The following is a 14771-nucleotide window of genomic DNA, read 5'->3' on the forward strand; positions in this document are numbered from 1 at the left end:
TCAGTTTCTCCCATTTGTTCTTACAAATGTAAAATGCACAACTGAGGTCTCTCTTTCTTAAAATTAAAGTGTGTCCTAAAAATATCCATTCTGGGAATGAAAAGGTCGAAGTAAGAAGATGCAAAGAGCAACGCAACACCCTCTACATAGTAGTTTTGCCTGATTTTTCTCCTACCAGTCAAGAGTCTTGCTTTTCTATAAAACATCAGTAATAATCAATGCTTCCCCCAATCACAAATATTCAACTTAATGAAGACAGAGAATCTTTAACTTAACACTTAATGAAAACAGAGCATTTTAACAGGTTCTATGCAGACATGGTTCTAATATTGATTTGCTGTTACCTTACTTTTAAAAAGGGGTGGCGGTGGGGAGGTACAAAGGCTGTTACCCCAATGCGCAGGGCTGTAACTTATGAGTTACATAACTCAGATGTCCTTGACTCTACCAAGCATCAATGGAAGCCAAGAAAGCCAGTTCCTACCAGCAGAGCAAACTTTCGCTCACCTTTTAAAACTATCAAATGGGCGTGTGCCTGAGGCATCAGCTTCAGGCCAATGGGTTTTTAAGGGCTGTTTAAGAATCAGAACCAAAAATACATTCTCCAGTTTAAGGATACACTTTGCAGTTCAAAATATGTCCTTCCTCCTGCCCTGGTGGGTGTGGTGGCTCAGCTGGCTGGACCGCTGTCCCATACACCAGAAGGTGGTGGGTCTGATTCCCAGTCAGGGCACATACCCAGGTTGCGGGTTTGATCCCGTCGAGGCATGTGGGGGAGGCAACTGATCAATGATCAAGGTTTCTCTCTCTCCCTTCTTCCCTCTAAAATCAATTAGGAAAAAAAGTGTTCTTCCGCCTAAAAAGGTGACACAAAAATAATTTACACCAACTCTTTATTATCGAGTTTTGAAACCTTTCACAAGATGATTAAAAAAAGAAAAAGAAAAAACCCAACAACATGACAGCCACAGCTGATGTAATTCCCATTGTTCCCAGTCAGCTCCAAACCCACTGTGTGCAAAGCCCATTCCCATGCACCTAAACGAGAGATACAGGCTCTGAAATTCTTTATTCTATTTGTAGCAGCTTATTATGCAGGTGCAGCCAAACACAAAGCTTCAGGACAAATTGTACACAAACTTTACAATGTGGGCTTTGAATTTCAAATATGAAACAAAAAAATCTACACGAAACGATAAAAACCAGCACGGATGCCAGGGCTGAAACTTGTAACTCACGTGAAAGAGTCTTGTTTCCTCTCAAGTGCTTTACTCTGCTACAGAACAGTCAGATGAAGATGTAGAGCTTTGTGGTTAGTTTAAATTACACACTCTGTAGATACTATACCAGCTTTAAAAGTTACACATAGACCAAGAAATGTCCATCAGTTCATTTGGATTGACCAGACCCTCCAGCTGGATCGCTGAAAACAAACCAGGACACGTGGAGAAAGAATCCACCTGTGCTAGTGTGTGCAGTTTACTGATGGGCACATTGCACTCCTGGTCCGTGGTGGCTGCTGCTTTCTTCATCAGAGCTGTCATTATAGGCTTCACGCCTCTGCCCACCTCCCGAACCCCGAGTGCTGTCAAATTCCTGAAGCTCTACCTCCTCTGTGTCTCCAATTATGTTTGGGACTTCTGGTCTAGATGGCAGAAGATCTTCTAGTTCCTTCATTAAAACAAAATGAACAAACAAAAAGGTTAGCTGCAGCTCAGCTGGTGTGGCTCAGAGGTGACAGATTCCCGGTCAGGAAACACACCCAGGTTGCAGGCTTGATCCCCAGTAGGGGGTGTGCAGGAGGCAGCTGATCAATGACTGTCTCATCATTGATGTTTCTCTCTCCCTCTCCCTGAAATCAATAAAACATATTTCGAAAAAGGAGGGGGAATTAACATATCTTCATTAATTTCCCTTTTCATTCTGCAATCCAAGGTGTATGCTTCTTTGAAGTTTAACATTGATGCCTTTGCACTTTAAGCCAGAGATCACAAACTGATGACCACAGGCCAAATCTGCAGACATCTTTTGTGCAGCCCAACTATTGCTTAGAAAACAAAAACAAACCAATAGCTGCCAACTATGAAACACTGGAAAATTTTACAGCAGACAGGCCTTCCTGCATGAAGAACCAGCCGACACTAGGCTGAGGGGGGTGCCACCAGGTGAGGGACCTGCTCTCCAGCAGTCGACCTTCCCACAAGCACACCACACTCAGTCAGTTCTACTCCTTTACTACCCCTCCTTGGTACCATAAACACTGACACCAGCAATCCTCATTTTAATAACTGGGACAGCCATTAATCACTCAAATATTTAAAAAACAAAATTTTACATATTGTGATCTAATCTTAGCACCACAAATAAATGGAAGATGATAAAGAAACACAACTACTATTACACTTGAAGGCAGTCATCTGTTGCTTAAATTTAAGAAACACTTACAGAAAGCTTGTCTGGGTTGATCCAGTTGTTTTCAGGAAACTGCACATCAAACTTTATGTAAAGATCACCTTTTTCAAAGGGATTACGATACTGTGGCATTCCTTCACCTCGAACTACACGAACACATCCTATTATTTGGATAAGTAACGGGGAAAGTATTAAGAATTTTATCCAAGAAGGTGTTCAATAATATTCTTTAAAGAGTCACCTACTAAAAAAAAAAAATTATACATTACATACAGAAGAGCACATGGAACCCTGGACCAGAGAAAAACAGGACTCACCTGGTTCAATGACCTTGCCAGGGGGGTATTTCACCACAATCTGACGTCCATCAAGGTGCTTAAATGTGAACTGAAACCCACAGAGGGCTTCCACAAGTCCTATCTTATATGTCATGTGCAAATCGTTGCCATCCCTCTGGAACACCTACAGAGAAAGCACAGGAGAACTGTTTTTTAAAGACCGTGGAGCCGCACTCTGTTGTGCTCTGTTCGTTGAATCGACTTCAAAACCTTAATTTTACCACTTACTGCAAAAGCCAAACTGCCACTATCCCTAATTCTCTAAATTTATGTAAGGAAACCTAGCTCTTCTCAAGTAATATGCCAGAACTTCTACCAGGCAAGCACTGGGATTGGGAAAACAATGGCTCATACGTAAGTCACAGCTGAGCACCAGAAACAGTAACATGTATGCTGTAGGCCCATTTCCCAACCCTGGCTCTGAGCAAAAAGGTGCAGAAGACCCAGGGGGATTCTACAGAGTAGGCTCACCTTTGGAGCACTCCCCAGACATGAACCTAACAAAGGCAGGGAGGGCCAATTTCAACATAGAAAGTTCAACTAGCAATGCTTAGTCAATGAAGGAGCTTAAATCCCATGCTTCACACATGTACAAACAAGTTTCATCTCACCTAAAATGCCAAACTTGCTTAGAGGAATGCAAATCAAACAGAATAAACCCATGGACTAGGCAAAGGTTACTCAGAAATATCAAGAATGTTTCCGAGTTTTCAATGTGTAGAAAAAAAAACATCCAATTTCACACATGCCTGGCTTATGAGAATTTACCAATATCTATACACTTAACTTTTGAAATTTAAGGTCAGATAAAAGTCGCCTAGATTTTTTTCAATACAAGTCTCTCTTCCAAAGATTGCTGGACAGTTCACTTAGAGAAAAGAGGAAACCTGAAAGACAGCCTCTTTCTCTAAATTATCCTCCTAAATTTATCCACAAAGGAAAGTTACTCTCAAACCATTACCTTGACCAGAGGTCCTGGACCACAAGCTTCAGCAGCACCAGGAAACTTGAACCATTTTTAACCAAATATCCTTCGGTTAAAGCTACATTAGCTTACTCTCCCTCCCACCCATGCCTTTCTCCCCCCACAGGCATGCATCTCCTAAACTCTAAGGGACACCATGAGACTTACAACCAGGGGAGTAATGGGCAGTGGCAGCTTGTCCCGAGCTTACCCCCTGAACCCATCTCCAAGGCCCCCTTTCTGGCTTTCAAGTGAGCCAAAGCAGCCTCATCCAGGCTCATTTCTTTCCTAACATCTGTAGGGAGCTAAAGCAGCCCTGCCTAGGCTCCCCTGTTGCTTCTTCTATCCTAAATCCTTGTTTCACTGTCCTCAGCTTTAATAAATGTGCTCTCGGGGGGGGGGGGGAAGCTATGTCAGAAGCAGGGAGCAAGGCACCATGTTCTTGGACAGGAGGGCTCACTATCAGAATTGTTTTGTTGGGTTTGGTTTTGGGGGGGGGCACACGCACTAGTCAATATGAGGCTAACATTCAGAGAATAAACAAACAAAACCAATCAGGGAAGTTTTGAAAAACAGGCTCAATGAGAAGAAATTACCAAGAACCAGAGAGTAAACCACTGAAAAGCTACTGCAATTTCTGAGAAAACAAATGCAGAGTGTAGAGGAGGGGCTGCCACCACCCGATCTGGTGGGCTTGGCGTGCACACGGCGGCCGCGACATCACCAGCACGCGCACCGGAGGCCAAGTACAGCAACATGCGCACTCCCAACGCGAAATGCTCTGCATCAGAGGATTCAGACAGTTTCGGATACAGCACCCGCCCTGCATCTCATGGACTTACAATCACTTCAGCACAAGTGTGGGGAGTGAAAACAAAATTAGTACAAGATTTTTCATGAACTAGTTCAAACTAGTCAAGTTTTCTTCAGAAGGTTGAGAATATTTTCAGCTGTAGAAATTAAACAAGTACCTAAACCTCACTTTGGGCTCAAATTTACTGGTCATAATAAAATCGAGAAGAACCACCTCGACCTCTCCCTAGATGAACTTCCACGCTGACCTTCACTCTAGACAACCAGAGACATGTGCTGTGGGTTGGAAATTCCATGCAACTCCACTGTTGCCAACAATGTACAGTGACTTACTTCCAAACACCTCCCCAAAGCCCCAAGAAAGAAAAGTAGCTTAACCATCACCTCATTTGATTTGACAACAGCCTTCTGAGGAAGGACCAGTTTTGTTTTTAGTTAAGCCAAGCCCAGGGAGGCCAAAGCTGTTAAATGGGAGTCAGAGCTTAAGTCCTTTGTCTCCAAATCCAATGACCCCTATTTTTAAAATCCCCATTTAATTACATAGCCACATTAAAGACTGAACTTAGGGGCACAAAGGTTTCACTGTCAGTCTGACATGCCAAAATCCCAAAACCATCATTTCTACTCTCCTCTGACTTCCTCAGCACCTTCACGCTGCTGTGCCACCAGACACCATGTGATAACGCCCTCTCAACTCCTCCGTGATGTGTCCATGAATACACACACACAGCTTGTACCATCTCACAACAAGGCTTGCTCTATACCCAAGCGGACTATAGACATCTCAATACCTTGGCTGTCTTTCTATCTTTGTGCTTTTGATGCCTTGTATGGTGCTGAGCACGGAAGGCAAGGCTGAACAAGTGAGGAAGCGGCCCAGTGCCAGTTAACAGAGAATCTTTAAAGAGTCACAAATATTTCTATCTATGAGACCCTAAGGCAGAATTCTAGAAATTAGTATTTTTCAGAAACCTAAGAGACCCTCGCTTTTTGTGGGCTTGGCAATATCCACAAAGGGCCAAGATATACATATATAGTAATTTACAACTTTGCTGAGGCAAGAAGTTTGACTAGCACACCTGGAAAGGCTAGGGCAGGACAGCAACTCACAACCCAGTGAGGGAATGAACCCCATCAAACTCCCCAGAATCTGCACCTCCATTTTCTACTGGGTTCTTGAAGTGATTTAGAATACTTTATTTGTAGAAATCACCATCAAGTGGGAGGCAATTTTCATGTAAAGTCTTTCAGAGGCACTTGAGTCAATGTGACCAAGGACAAAGCCAGAGCCCTGTCAAATGCTTCTGCACTCAAGAATTTGGGTGATTACTAAAGGGCTGTTTCTGAATAGCTCCATCTATTCCTCATGAATAAAGGTCTACAGTGTATTGTATGCGGCACCTTAAACACAAGCGCAATGGCACAAAGTAACATACACTAGACCACATCGTCAGGCCAGTTCACTTTGCCTTGTTCATAACAGATGCATTACACATTCAATCCGAAATTTAAAATGAAAAAAGTTAAAACTGCAGTAACTTTTCTTTCAAGAAAAGCTCGCCTGGATACCCAACGTGTAAAACAAATCAACAGAGCAGCTCTGAAGACTGAAGCCTTGTCCACCCACCACCCATGAAAAGAGTTTCACAGTAAAAATAAGCTGCCTTCAATCTTCTGGTCCAGTGCCCTATCTTCACAAACAAGGAAAGTAGGAGGCAGAGGCAACAAGACTACATAAGGCTACAGTGCTCGTCAATGGTCAGAGTGGGACCAAATCTGACTCCTGCATTGCTTTGGCAGCACCTGCCTTTTGGTCTACCAAACCAGCCAGCTCTATGAACTCAGCCAGGCCACCTAACAACTTCACCTTATGTTCAGTGTTGCTCCAGGAAACTCAAACACATCTAACCTGTATTTTGTACCCAATATACATTTCTGAATAAAACAAATGTAAAGGAAATTACCTCATGTTCTTTCTCTTGTAGCAAAAGAACAATGTCTCCTGGTTCCACTCCGGGGGCCTGGTCGGCTTCCCCAGTGAACGTAATTCTCTGGCCATGTTTCATGCCTTTGTCTACGTGGACTTCGAGAATCTTGACTTCTTTAATCACCTTCTTCCCCTCACATTTTTTACAGCGGTCCTTTTCATTAATGACCTCTCCTGGAAAGAGAGAGTTCATTCCAACTTCCAGCAAGACTACCTGACTGCACTCTTGCTAATGCCTTTACTCATTCAACACATTTTCTGAACTTGCTTTAACAGCTACCCAAAGTTTTGTTTAAAGTATCATTATTAGTAACAAAACCTCACATCTTACTACTGGTTACCTGAGGGTCTGAGTTACCTGTCTCCTCTATTTCAGAGCATAATGTATCTTAAAATACTTTTTTGGCTACTAACTCGAGTTCCTAAAGCAAAAACAAAACCTAAGGATCATGGAAACAAAATGGGTTGTCAGATGCTAAGCTTCTACAATTGCTTCTTCATTTTTTGTTTTCAGTCCTAGTTTCATGAGTTTAACAATGAACAGAGAACCCAAATAAAAATTCAAATATATTTTATGGCTCATTATTACACTGCACAGTTGGCAGTGGGTTTTATTTACTATGGACCTCCCTTTATTTAGGTTCACTATCATTGACAATTTCCGACACCAGTTAGAGATGGCTGGATGCAGCTGGCGTTGAGTACCTCCACACCATGTTCAGGACAACACAGCTTCTTTTCTCCCCTACACATTTTTCTGAAACATTTGATTAGTGTTTAGTAAAGTTGAAGCTGTACATAGTAAATTGTGAAAAAATAGCGTCATTTTCTAATGGCTAGTTATTGGCACACTTTAATACTTAGAGGACATGTATAATCAGTAACTCCCGAGTCTGCTTCTAGAACACCGACTTTAAAGTATGTTCTGTAAAATACCAGTTCCTCAAAATGGCAATGGTACCTGGGAAGATTTGTCAACTTTGGTTTCTTGATAGTGGAACTGTCAGCAACTATGACTAGGTAAAATGTACTGAGACCCTCTAGCAGGGGAATGCAACACACAGCTTCTCCAAGTTCTCTCACAACTCCCAGAAGCAATTTGGAAAAGGATTTTTTAAACTCTGCTACCCAGTACGGTAGCCACTAGCTACCAGTGGCTATTTAAGTTTAAATTAAGTTATTAAAAATGTAGTTCCTCAGTCACACTAGCCACATTTCAAGTACTCAGTAACCACAGGAGGCTAATGATTACTGTTCTAGATGCTGCATTTATAGAACATTCCAGTAATCGCAAATAAATTGTTTTGGATAGCACTGCTCTAAGGCGCGCAGGCCCAGCTGGGCTTTCCCTTGTTACCCGGAAGACAGCCACGCCCAGTGGTTCCCAGATCATCTCTGGGACTAGAGCACTAAAGGGCGAGATGAGCAGCAGTTTCTGAACCACTCGCAAAGCTTCAAACATTTGCTTCCGTGAGAAGAGGTTCAATCCTAGGATCTAGCCTCAGGAACTAACTAAAGCTTACAGTAAAACCCTCCTCTTATCAGAATGGTAACTAAACAATTTGCTATTACCCTCTTTATTACATATCATCTTCTAAATCTGAAGGGACGAAACACTTTGTCCATCTGTGTTCACTGGGCCTATGCATGATGGAATAATTACTTTCACACTTCCCTAGCTTTTCTTTAATAAGATGATACAAACCCACTAAGAAACGGTATGCCTCCCATCCAGTCCAGCCTGGAAGCTGGAGCACCGGGGCACATACCTTCTCCATTGCAGTCGGAACACACAGACTGCATCTGCTGCACCATCCCCGGAGCCAGCTGTCTGATCATGATGCGAACACCTCGACCCCGACAGGCACTACACTTCTGAACAGCCCCTGACTTTCCACCTTGGCTAAAGCAAGCAAAAGAATCAATTAGAGCCTGGCTGGGCGTGGCTCAGCGGTTGAGCATCGACCTAGGATCCAGATTGGGGTTCGATTCCCGGTCAGGGCACATGCCCGGGTTGTGGGCTAGGCAGCCGATCAACAACTCTCTCATCATTGATGTTTCTATCTCTCTCTCTCCCCCTCCTTTCCTCTCTCTGAAATCAATAAAGATATGTTTTAAAAAAAAAGAAAAGAATCAATTAGATTTTTGCCCACAGACCATTCCAACAGACTCAGACAAACAGAAACTGCTTTTTCACTTGCATCTTCAACCCCTCAATGACTGCTAATCAAACAGACTTTCAGGGAGATTAAAAAATGTTCTTTTGGGTAGTGAGTTTTAAATCATGAATAATTTTTATCTGGTACAGACTTAATGTGCCACTGAAAGAACAGATGACATTTATTTCATAAACCAGAACACACACTTACCCGCTGCACGCACTGCAGAGTACATTCTTGCTAAGCTGCAGTTTGGTTGTCTTGCCATTATACAGATCTTCTAAAGATACTCTGGGGAGAAAAGAATTAGGGTCAATAAAATGTTGCCAAATTCTCTTTACATACAGATATATATGACAGCTGAAACAACAAATTCCACTATAAACCTTTTCAAACAAAACAATTAAAAAAACCTTACATTAAGCCAACTGACTGAGGTTTTATTTTGTGACTCAAATTATCAGAAAGATTTTATGGCTATGGACAGTACAGATGGTGCCTAAAGCCAGCACCTACAGGGTTAGACCAACAGTTTGCTGTGCCTGCATTTTCTGATAAAGATGATAACTGCACAAACTCAAGTACCACAACCTTCTCTGGCCTCAGGCAGGAGCCCTGCACCTAACCCAACCCTCTGAAGGAGGAATCCCCATTTTACAACAGGCACAGAGAGGTTAAGTCCATGCTCCATTACAAGGCTCTGTTCCCTTCAAGGACAATTTAGAAAAGCTACAAAGTCATATTGTAACTTACGGGAGGCACTCAGAGTGCATGTCTCAAAAAAGAAAAAAGTGGCCTTATCTACAGTGGGACAAGGAGGAGGGAAGAACAGGTTTTTAACAGAGCCTACAGAGTCTTAAAGCTCTAAACAACCCAGTGAATTAAAAGCAAAATTGTATAAACAGCTTTTACCAATTTTTCAAAGAGGTTTATGACCCAAAAAGATGCCGTTAAAAAGTCTATTAAAAAATATATGACTGATAAAACCCAACTTGCCTTTATTCACACAGCATACATGATTTGCAGGACCATTTGTTTCCAAAGTAACCTCAAAAGACGTGTGTATATCAAGTCTGAAACTACTCTTCATGCATTCAGTTTGGTTTTACCCTTCCAACTGTGTATTTATTTATTTTTAATTTTTTCTTTTTATATGTATCTTTGATTTCAGAGAGAGGAAAGGAGAGAGATAGAAACACCCATGATTAGAGAGTCATTGGGGATAGAGCCCTCAACCCGGGCATGTGCCCTGACCAGGAATCGAACCTCGATCTCCTGGATCCTAGGTCGATGCTCAACCGCTGAGCCACGCCTGGCCGGGCCCAACTGTGTTTTTAAATCTTCAGTAGTACAGATTTACTTTTAAAATAGAGGAACAAAAAATAGGTGGAAGTATTTTGCAAAGAACAGCCTTTTGCGGTATTCAAACTTTCTCAAAATTGTTATCTGAAGCTAAAACTTTACACATTCTAGGCAGTAAAAGTATAAAGCACTTATGGACAACCATAAGCACTTCCAAGTAATGCCATATCTACAGCTTCATTGGACAAAATCACCTGGTTGCACCTGTCTTCTGTATTTCATAAAAACCTTTAACCAAATCATTTACAGAAAACAAACAGGTAAGTCTTTCCCTTACATATTAAATTATAATTAGTATACAAAACCATGACCTAAGAGGCCAGAAAAATCCTCATTTCAACAAACATGGCCAAAAAAGAAAAAATGTGGGTAACGGTCTGCGAAGCTGGAACTCCCCACCAGTGGGGCTAAACTGGCACAATTTCTACAAGGAAAGTGAGTTGTATTTATCTGCCTCAAGACACTGCTACCTGCCTGGGAATCTCTGCCAAGGAAAGACAAAGCTGCATATAGATACAGCAGGACTACTGATTACAAAAAAAAATTGCAGCATCCTACAGGGAAGGTGAATGATTACATAGTCATGGAATGGAATACTATAACGCCACCCAAAATGAGATGTCATAACAGGGAAATTTTAAATAATGTTACAAGAAAACTGCAGGAAATAAAACTGCATTTGCTGTATAGTATGGAACAAAATTTAAAGGAGATATGAAGAACCATAAGGTACAGCAAACACTCTCATTTTTATTTACTTCTTAGACCATTTCTTTGTCAAAGAAAAACATGAAAAAACTAATCTATACTCCACAAGTATTACTCTTATAATGATATCCTAAAGATAATTTAATTCTGAGGGTAAATTATTTTAAAATGCATATTTAAGAATGAGGCTCGAACAATGTAACAGATTATACTTTATTTCCTGTAATCTACCCAAATGAATAGATTTTCTGAAATATTTTAAATACTTGAAATTCAGTCTCTGGCACTTGCTCATAAAACCATTACTAGTTTATGGAAAGTTAACAGGGCACAAGATCTCACAAATTTTACAAAGTAAAAAAGCTAGTTTCAAATTGTAGCAGGCTCATGAGTTCCCAGGCTAAGATCAAGGTCAGACACCATTCATATGTTGGCAGGTTAATGCCAAGCTCCATGGAAACCAATTTAGGAGAGTTCTCACTGAGGATCAAATAATGAGTGACTATAACATGTAAACAAACCAACCAGGCAGTCACTCTGTTTGTAAGTTTTTAAATAAAAGTAACTTGGAAAATTTAAATACTTCAAAGAGAATCTTCATAATTGAACATTTAAATCATATAGTATGCTCCAGGAGCATATTAACAAAACCATCTTCCTACTCAGTGAAAACCACCACCATCGTTTAAGATTTGTAGCAAAATGCAAATATCCACGTTATCAAATTCAACTTAGACACCCAATGAGGATAGTAAGGCTAAGGGAAGATTTTATTTTCTGATGAAGGATAAACTTTTTTTGATACCTTTTTTCTCCTACTGAGTACTACTACTTGAAAAAAAAAAAAGTACTTAATTTAAAAAAAAAGATATTCACTTGAGTGGATGCATCATGTCTTCTCCTCTTCTTCTGCCATTTCGACTTCTACTCTGATTGCCCATGAAGCCAAACAGTCCCCCACCGAAAATGTGGGAGAAAATATCATCCATGCCACCACCTCCGCCACTGCCTTCCCGAAGACCTTGCTCGCCATAGCGGTCATATAACTCTCGTTTCTCAGGGTTTGATAGCACTTCATATGCAAAACTTATTTCTTTGAACTATAAAGAAAAAAGAAAAACAATTGGATTTTCAAACAGAAGAGTGGGGAAAGGCTACAGGAATAAAGAATCCACTTAATTCTGAAAGCTTCAAGTTGCCTTTGGTTTGATTCTGGTCCTATTTATTACCTGCCTCTACCCAGAATGTTAGTACTCCTGTTACAAAACCAAAAATTTTTTCCCCCAATTTTTAATATATCTTTATTAGTTTCAGAGAGAGGGAGAGAGAGATAGAAGCATCAATGATGAGAGAGAGAGTCATTGAGCAGCTGCCTCCTGCACGTCCTCAACTGGGTATGGAGCAACCCGGGCATGTGACCTGACTGGGAATTGAACTGCGATCTCCTGGATTCTAGGTTGATGCTCAACCACTGAGCCACGCCTGGCCGGGCAAAACCAAAATATTCTTAACATAAAAACTTGGCTCATGGGCATAAATGGACTTTTCTTACAACATTCCTTTTATCAAGGAGGGCAACTTAAGTTTAAAACTGAAACCTCAGGGGAAAAAAAGTCCCAAATAACTTACTTTGTCACCAGCGTTCGGATTCTTATCAGGATGGTATTCCTTGGCTAACTTTCTGTATGCCTTCAACAAAGGATAAAAAAAGGGGGAGTTATAGGCAAAGATGGTTTAAAAATCTGAGTACTAACTTAACCATTTTTCTGCAGAGCAATGTTCTAAAATCATAATCTTCCCCAAACAGCTTTTATTCACTGGGATTATTGGCATTTTCCATCTTAATACTGTTCACTCACTAATTTAATACAATAAAGCAGACAGCAGTTACACTTGAAAACAGGTTCCACTGAAGCCAGGTACAAACAATGAGACGAAGCCGCCGAAAAAAAAAAAACCCAAAATATTGAAAACTCTTTATTTTCACTATTATCAAATGTCTTTGATGGCCAGTAACCGGGTCAAGAAGACTCCAATAAACGCTAAAAAGAAATGCTTGTTAAGTTTTACAAACGGCAAGACATTATCACCAAATATCAGGCCAAGGTAAGAATCCCTGCTCACGATGGCTCCTCTAATTATAACATCAGGAAAAAGACAAGAGGAGCTCCCAGGTAGTGTTTTATTTTCATACGGGAGACTAACTCGGGGTCTTAGTAACCGGGTGACTCTCAGTCTAAGTGAAGGTGCGTAAACCGAGGCGGCGGAGCTGCACTGCCCGTCTCCATTCACAGGCCCGTGAATTACATAATGGACCGGCATTTCCGGTAAGCTAACAGGAAGTCCCTTTGACTCTCGGCTTTCCCCGAGCCGCCGCTTAAGGAGCAGTCTCGTTTTCTCCGCTCGCAAGTCCGGACACTCGGGGCCCCGTGAAGACGCCGTGGGGTGTCACCGAGTGCCTCGAGCGCTCTGAAACCCCGCGCAGGGCTCGCAGCACTGCGCGGCGCGATAACGAGGCCTCCTATTTATTTTTAGTCGGCGGACACTCAGGTGTTTGGCTGGGACCCACGCGTCCTCCTGAAGCGGGTGCTGCACCACCAGGGTACCTGCCCGGACAATGCGCCCAGCCCCAGCCCCAGCCGCGCGGTCACGCGGAAGGGAGGAAGCAAGGGAGGAAGCAAGGGCGGAAGCAAGGGCGGAGCGGCCGCGGCCCCAGGAAACAGCCCACCTGCCCCGCGACCCTCCCTCCCGCCGGGCCGGGACCCCGCCCGACGCGGAGCCGGCGTCTGCGGCGTGGACGTCTCTCCCGGGGCCGGGTGCGCCGGCGCCTCGGTCCAACCTGTTTTTCCAGGCTGGTGAACCGGCGCCCGCCGCGGGAGGGAGGAAGGAAGCGTTTCGTAGAGCGCGCAGCGGCGGGTTGTGTTTGCTGCAGCCGCGGGCGGGCGGGGCCGGCGTCCAAGGTCAGGCGAGGCCGGAGCGCGCGGCCCGCGGGAGGCCGGTCTCGCCACGCCGCCCCCCGACCTGGGCCCGGCGCCGGCTCGCGGGCCTCCCCGGAGCGCGGCCTGGTCGCCCCGCCGCGCAGGCCCGCGCCCCTCGCACCCCGCCGGCCGCTCGCTGCCCGGTACCTTCTTCAGCTCGTTCTCGCTGGCGCCGGGCGGGACGCCCAGGATGTCGTACAGCTTCGTGTCAACCACGTTCGCCATGGCGGCCGGCCGGGCAGCGCTCGGGGAGGAAGGCGGAGGAGCAGACGGAGTGGCTGAGCGGCGGCGCAGGCCGAGGAGACAGCGAGGGGGAAGGGGGGCGGGGCTACACTTTGACCCGGCGCACGGCGCGCCGTGACGTCACCGCGCAGAGCCGCCCCCGCGCAGGCGGCGGCCGCGGGGGAGGGGCGGCGGCGCCTCGGGGGCAAGCTCGCCTCGCTGGGGCCGCGGCCGCCGCGCCCGGGTCCCGCACCCACGCCTGCGGCGGGCTGCGCGGCGCTCGCTGTCCGCTCTCCCGAGGGGCGGTGCTCGGGCGGCCCCGGAGGTCAGCATGGAGGCGGCTCGCGGAGGTGGGCCCAGAACCCCTGGCGCCGGGGGCTTGCGGTCTGATTCCCTGGGGCCCGGGGAAAACCAGCACCTGCGTGTGCGTGTCGTACATCCGGGCATCTCCACACGTTCTCCAAAAGTAGAAAATTACACCCAAGAGCACGGCGGTCACATGTCACCAGTTTTGTGTGACCCGCCCCCATGTTTCCAGCCTGCAGTGCTCTGAGGGAAACCATGTCACTGCCCAGCGCCCTCCGCGCGTGCCTCCGGTGGTGACGGCGTCGCGGCAGCATCGCACCTAAGGCATGACGCCCTCATCCAATCAGGGCCACGCCTCCATCTTCACAGCCGTCTGCTGTCCCTTCACGGCTGGTTTGCGCCCCTAGATCCAAACCGAGGCCCGCACGGTGGGTCCGGGTCCTGCGCTAACCGGGGCGAGCGCCGGGGTCGGGGTGGCGCGAGGCGGCCGGCGGGGCGCGCAGCAGCCGGGGGTGCCCAGGC

At 44.8% G+C, this 14771-nt stretch overlaps 1 protein-coding gene across 1 annotated transcript; it reads right to left on the minus strand.

Annotated features, from left to right (window-relative positions):
* Window positions 1–1050: 1050 nt before the first annotated feature.
* On the minus strand, window positions 1051–13985 carry DNAJA2 (DnaJ heat shock protein family (Hsp40) member A2). Its single transcript, XM_087827480.1, has 9 exons — window positions 13869–13985; window positions 12373–12432; window positions 11620–11843; window positions 8884–8964; window positions 8284–8417; window positions 6492–6688; window positions 2730–2874; window positions 2446–2573; window positions 1051–1671 (listed from the first exon to the last, which is right to left on the minus strand). Exons 1-9 carry the CDS (start codon window positions 13944–13946, stop codon window positions 1480–1482), a joined length of 1239 nt encoding a protein of 412 aa, XP_087683606.1. The 5' UTR covers window positions 13947–13985; the 3' UTR covers window positions 1051–1479.
* Between the last annotated feature and the right edge of the window lie 786 nt (window positions 13986–14771).

This window comes from Miniopterus natalensis, chromosome 18, assembly GCF_054644295.1.
Source record: "Miniopterus natalensis isolate mMinNat1 chromosome 18, mMinNat1.hap1, whole genome shotgun sequence".
Taxonomy (NCBI): Eukaryota; Metazoa; Chordata; class Mammalia; order Chiroptera; family Miniopteridae; genus Miniopterus; species Miniopterus natalensis.

Bases quoted from the DNA above. Each gene is read 5' to 3' on its own strand.
- DNAJA2 (XM_087827480.1), bottom strand. From the start codon at position 13,946: ATGGCGAACGTGGTTGACACGAAGCTGTACGACATCCTGGGCGTCCCG. The intron at 8,965-11,619 runs GTGAATATCTTT...TTTTCTCCCCAG, and splicing joins GACATGATGCATCCACTCAA to AGTATCTTTAGAAGATCTGT. The intron at 2,875-6,491 runs GTAATTTCCTTT...CTTTCTCTGTAG, and splicing joins TACAAGAGAAAGAACATGAG to GTGTTCCAGAGGGATGGCAA.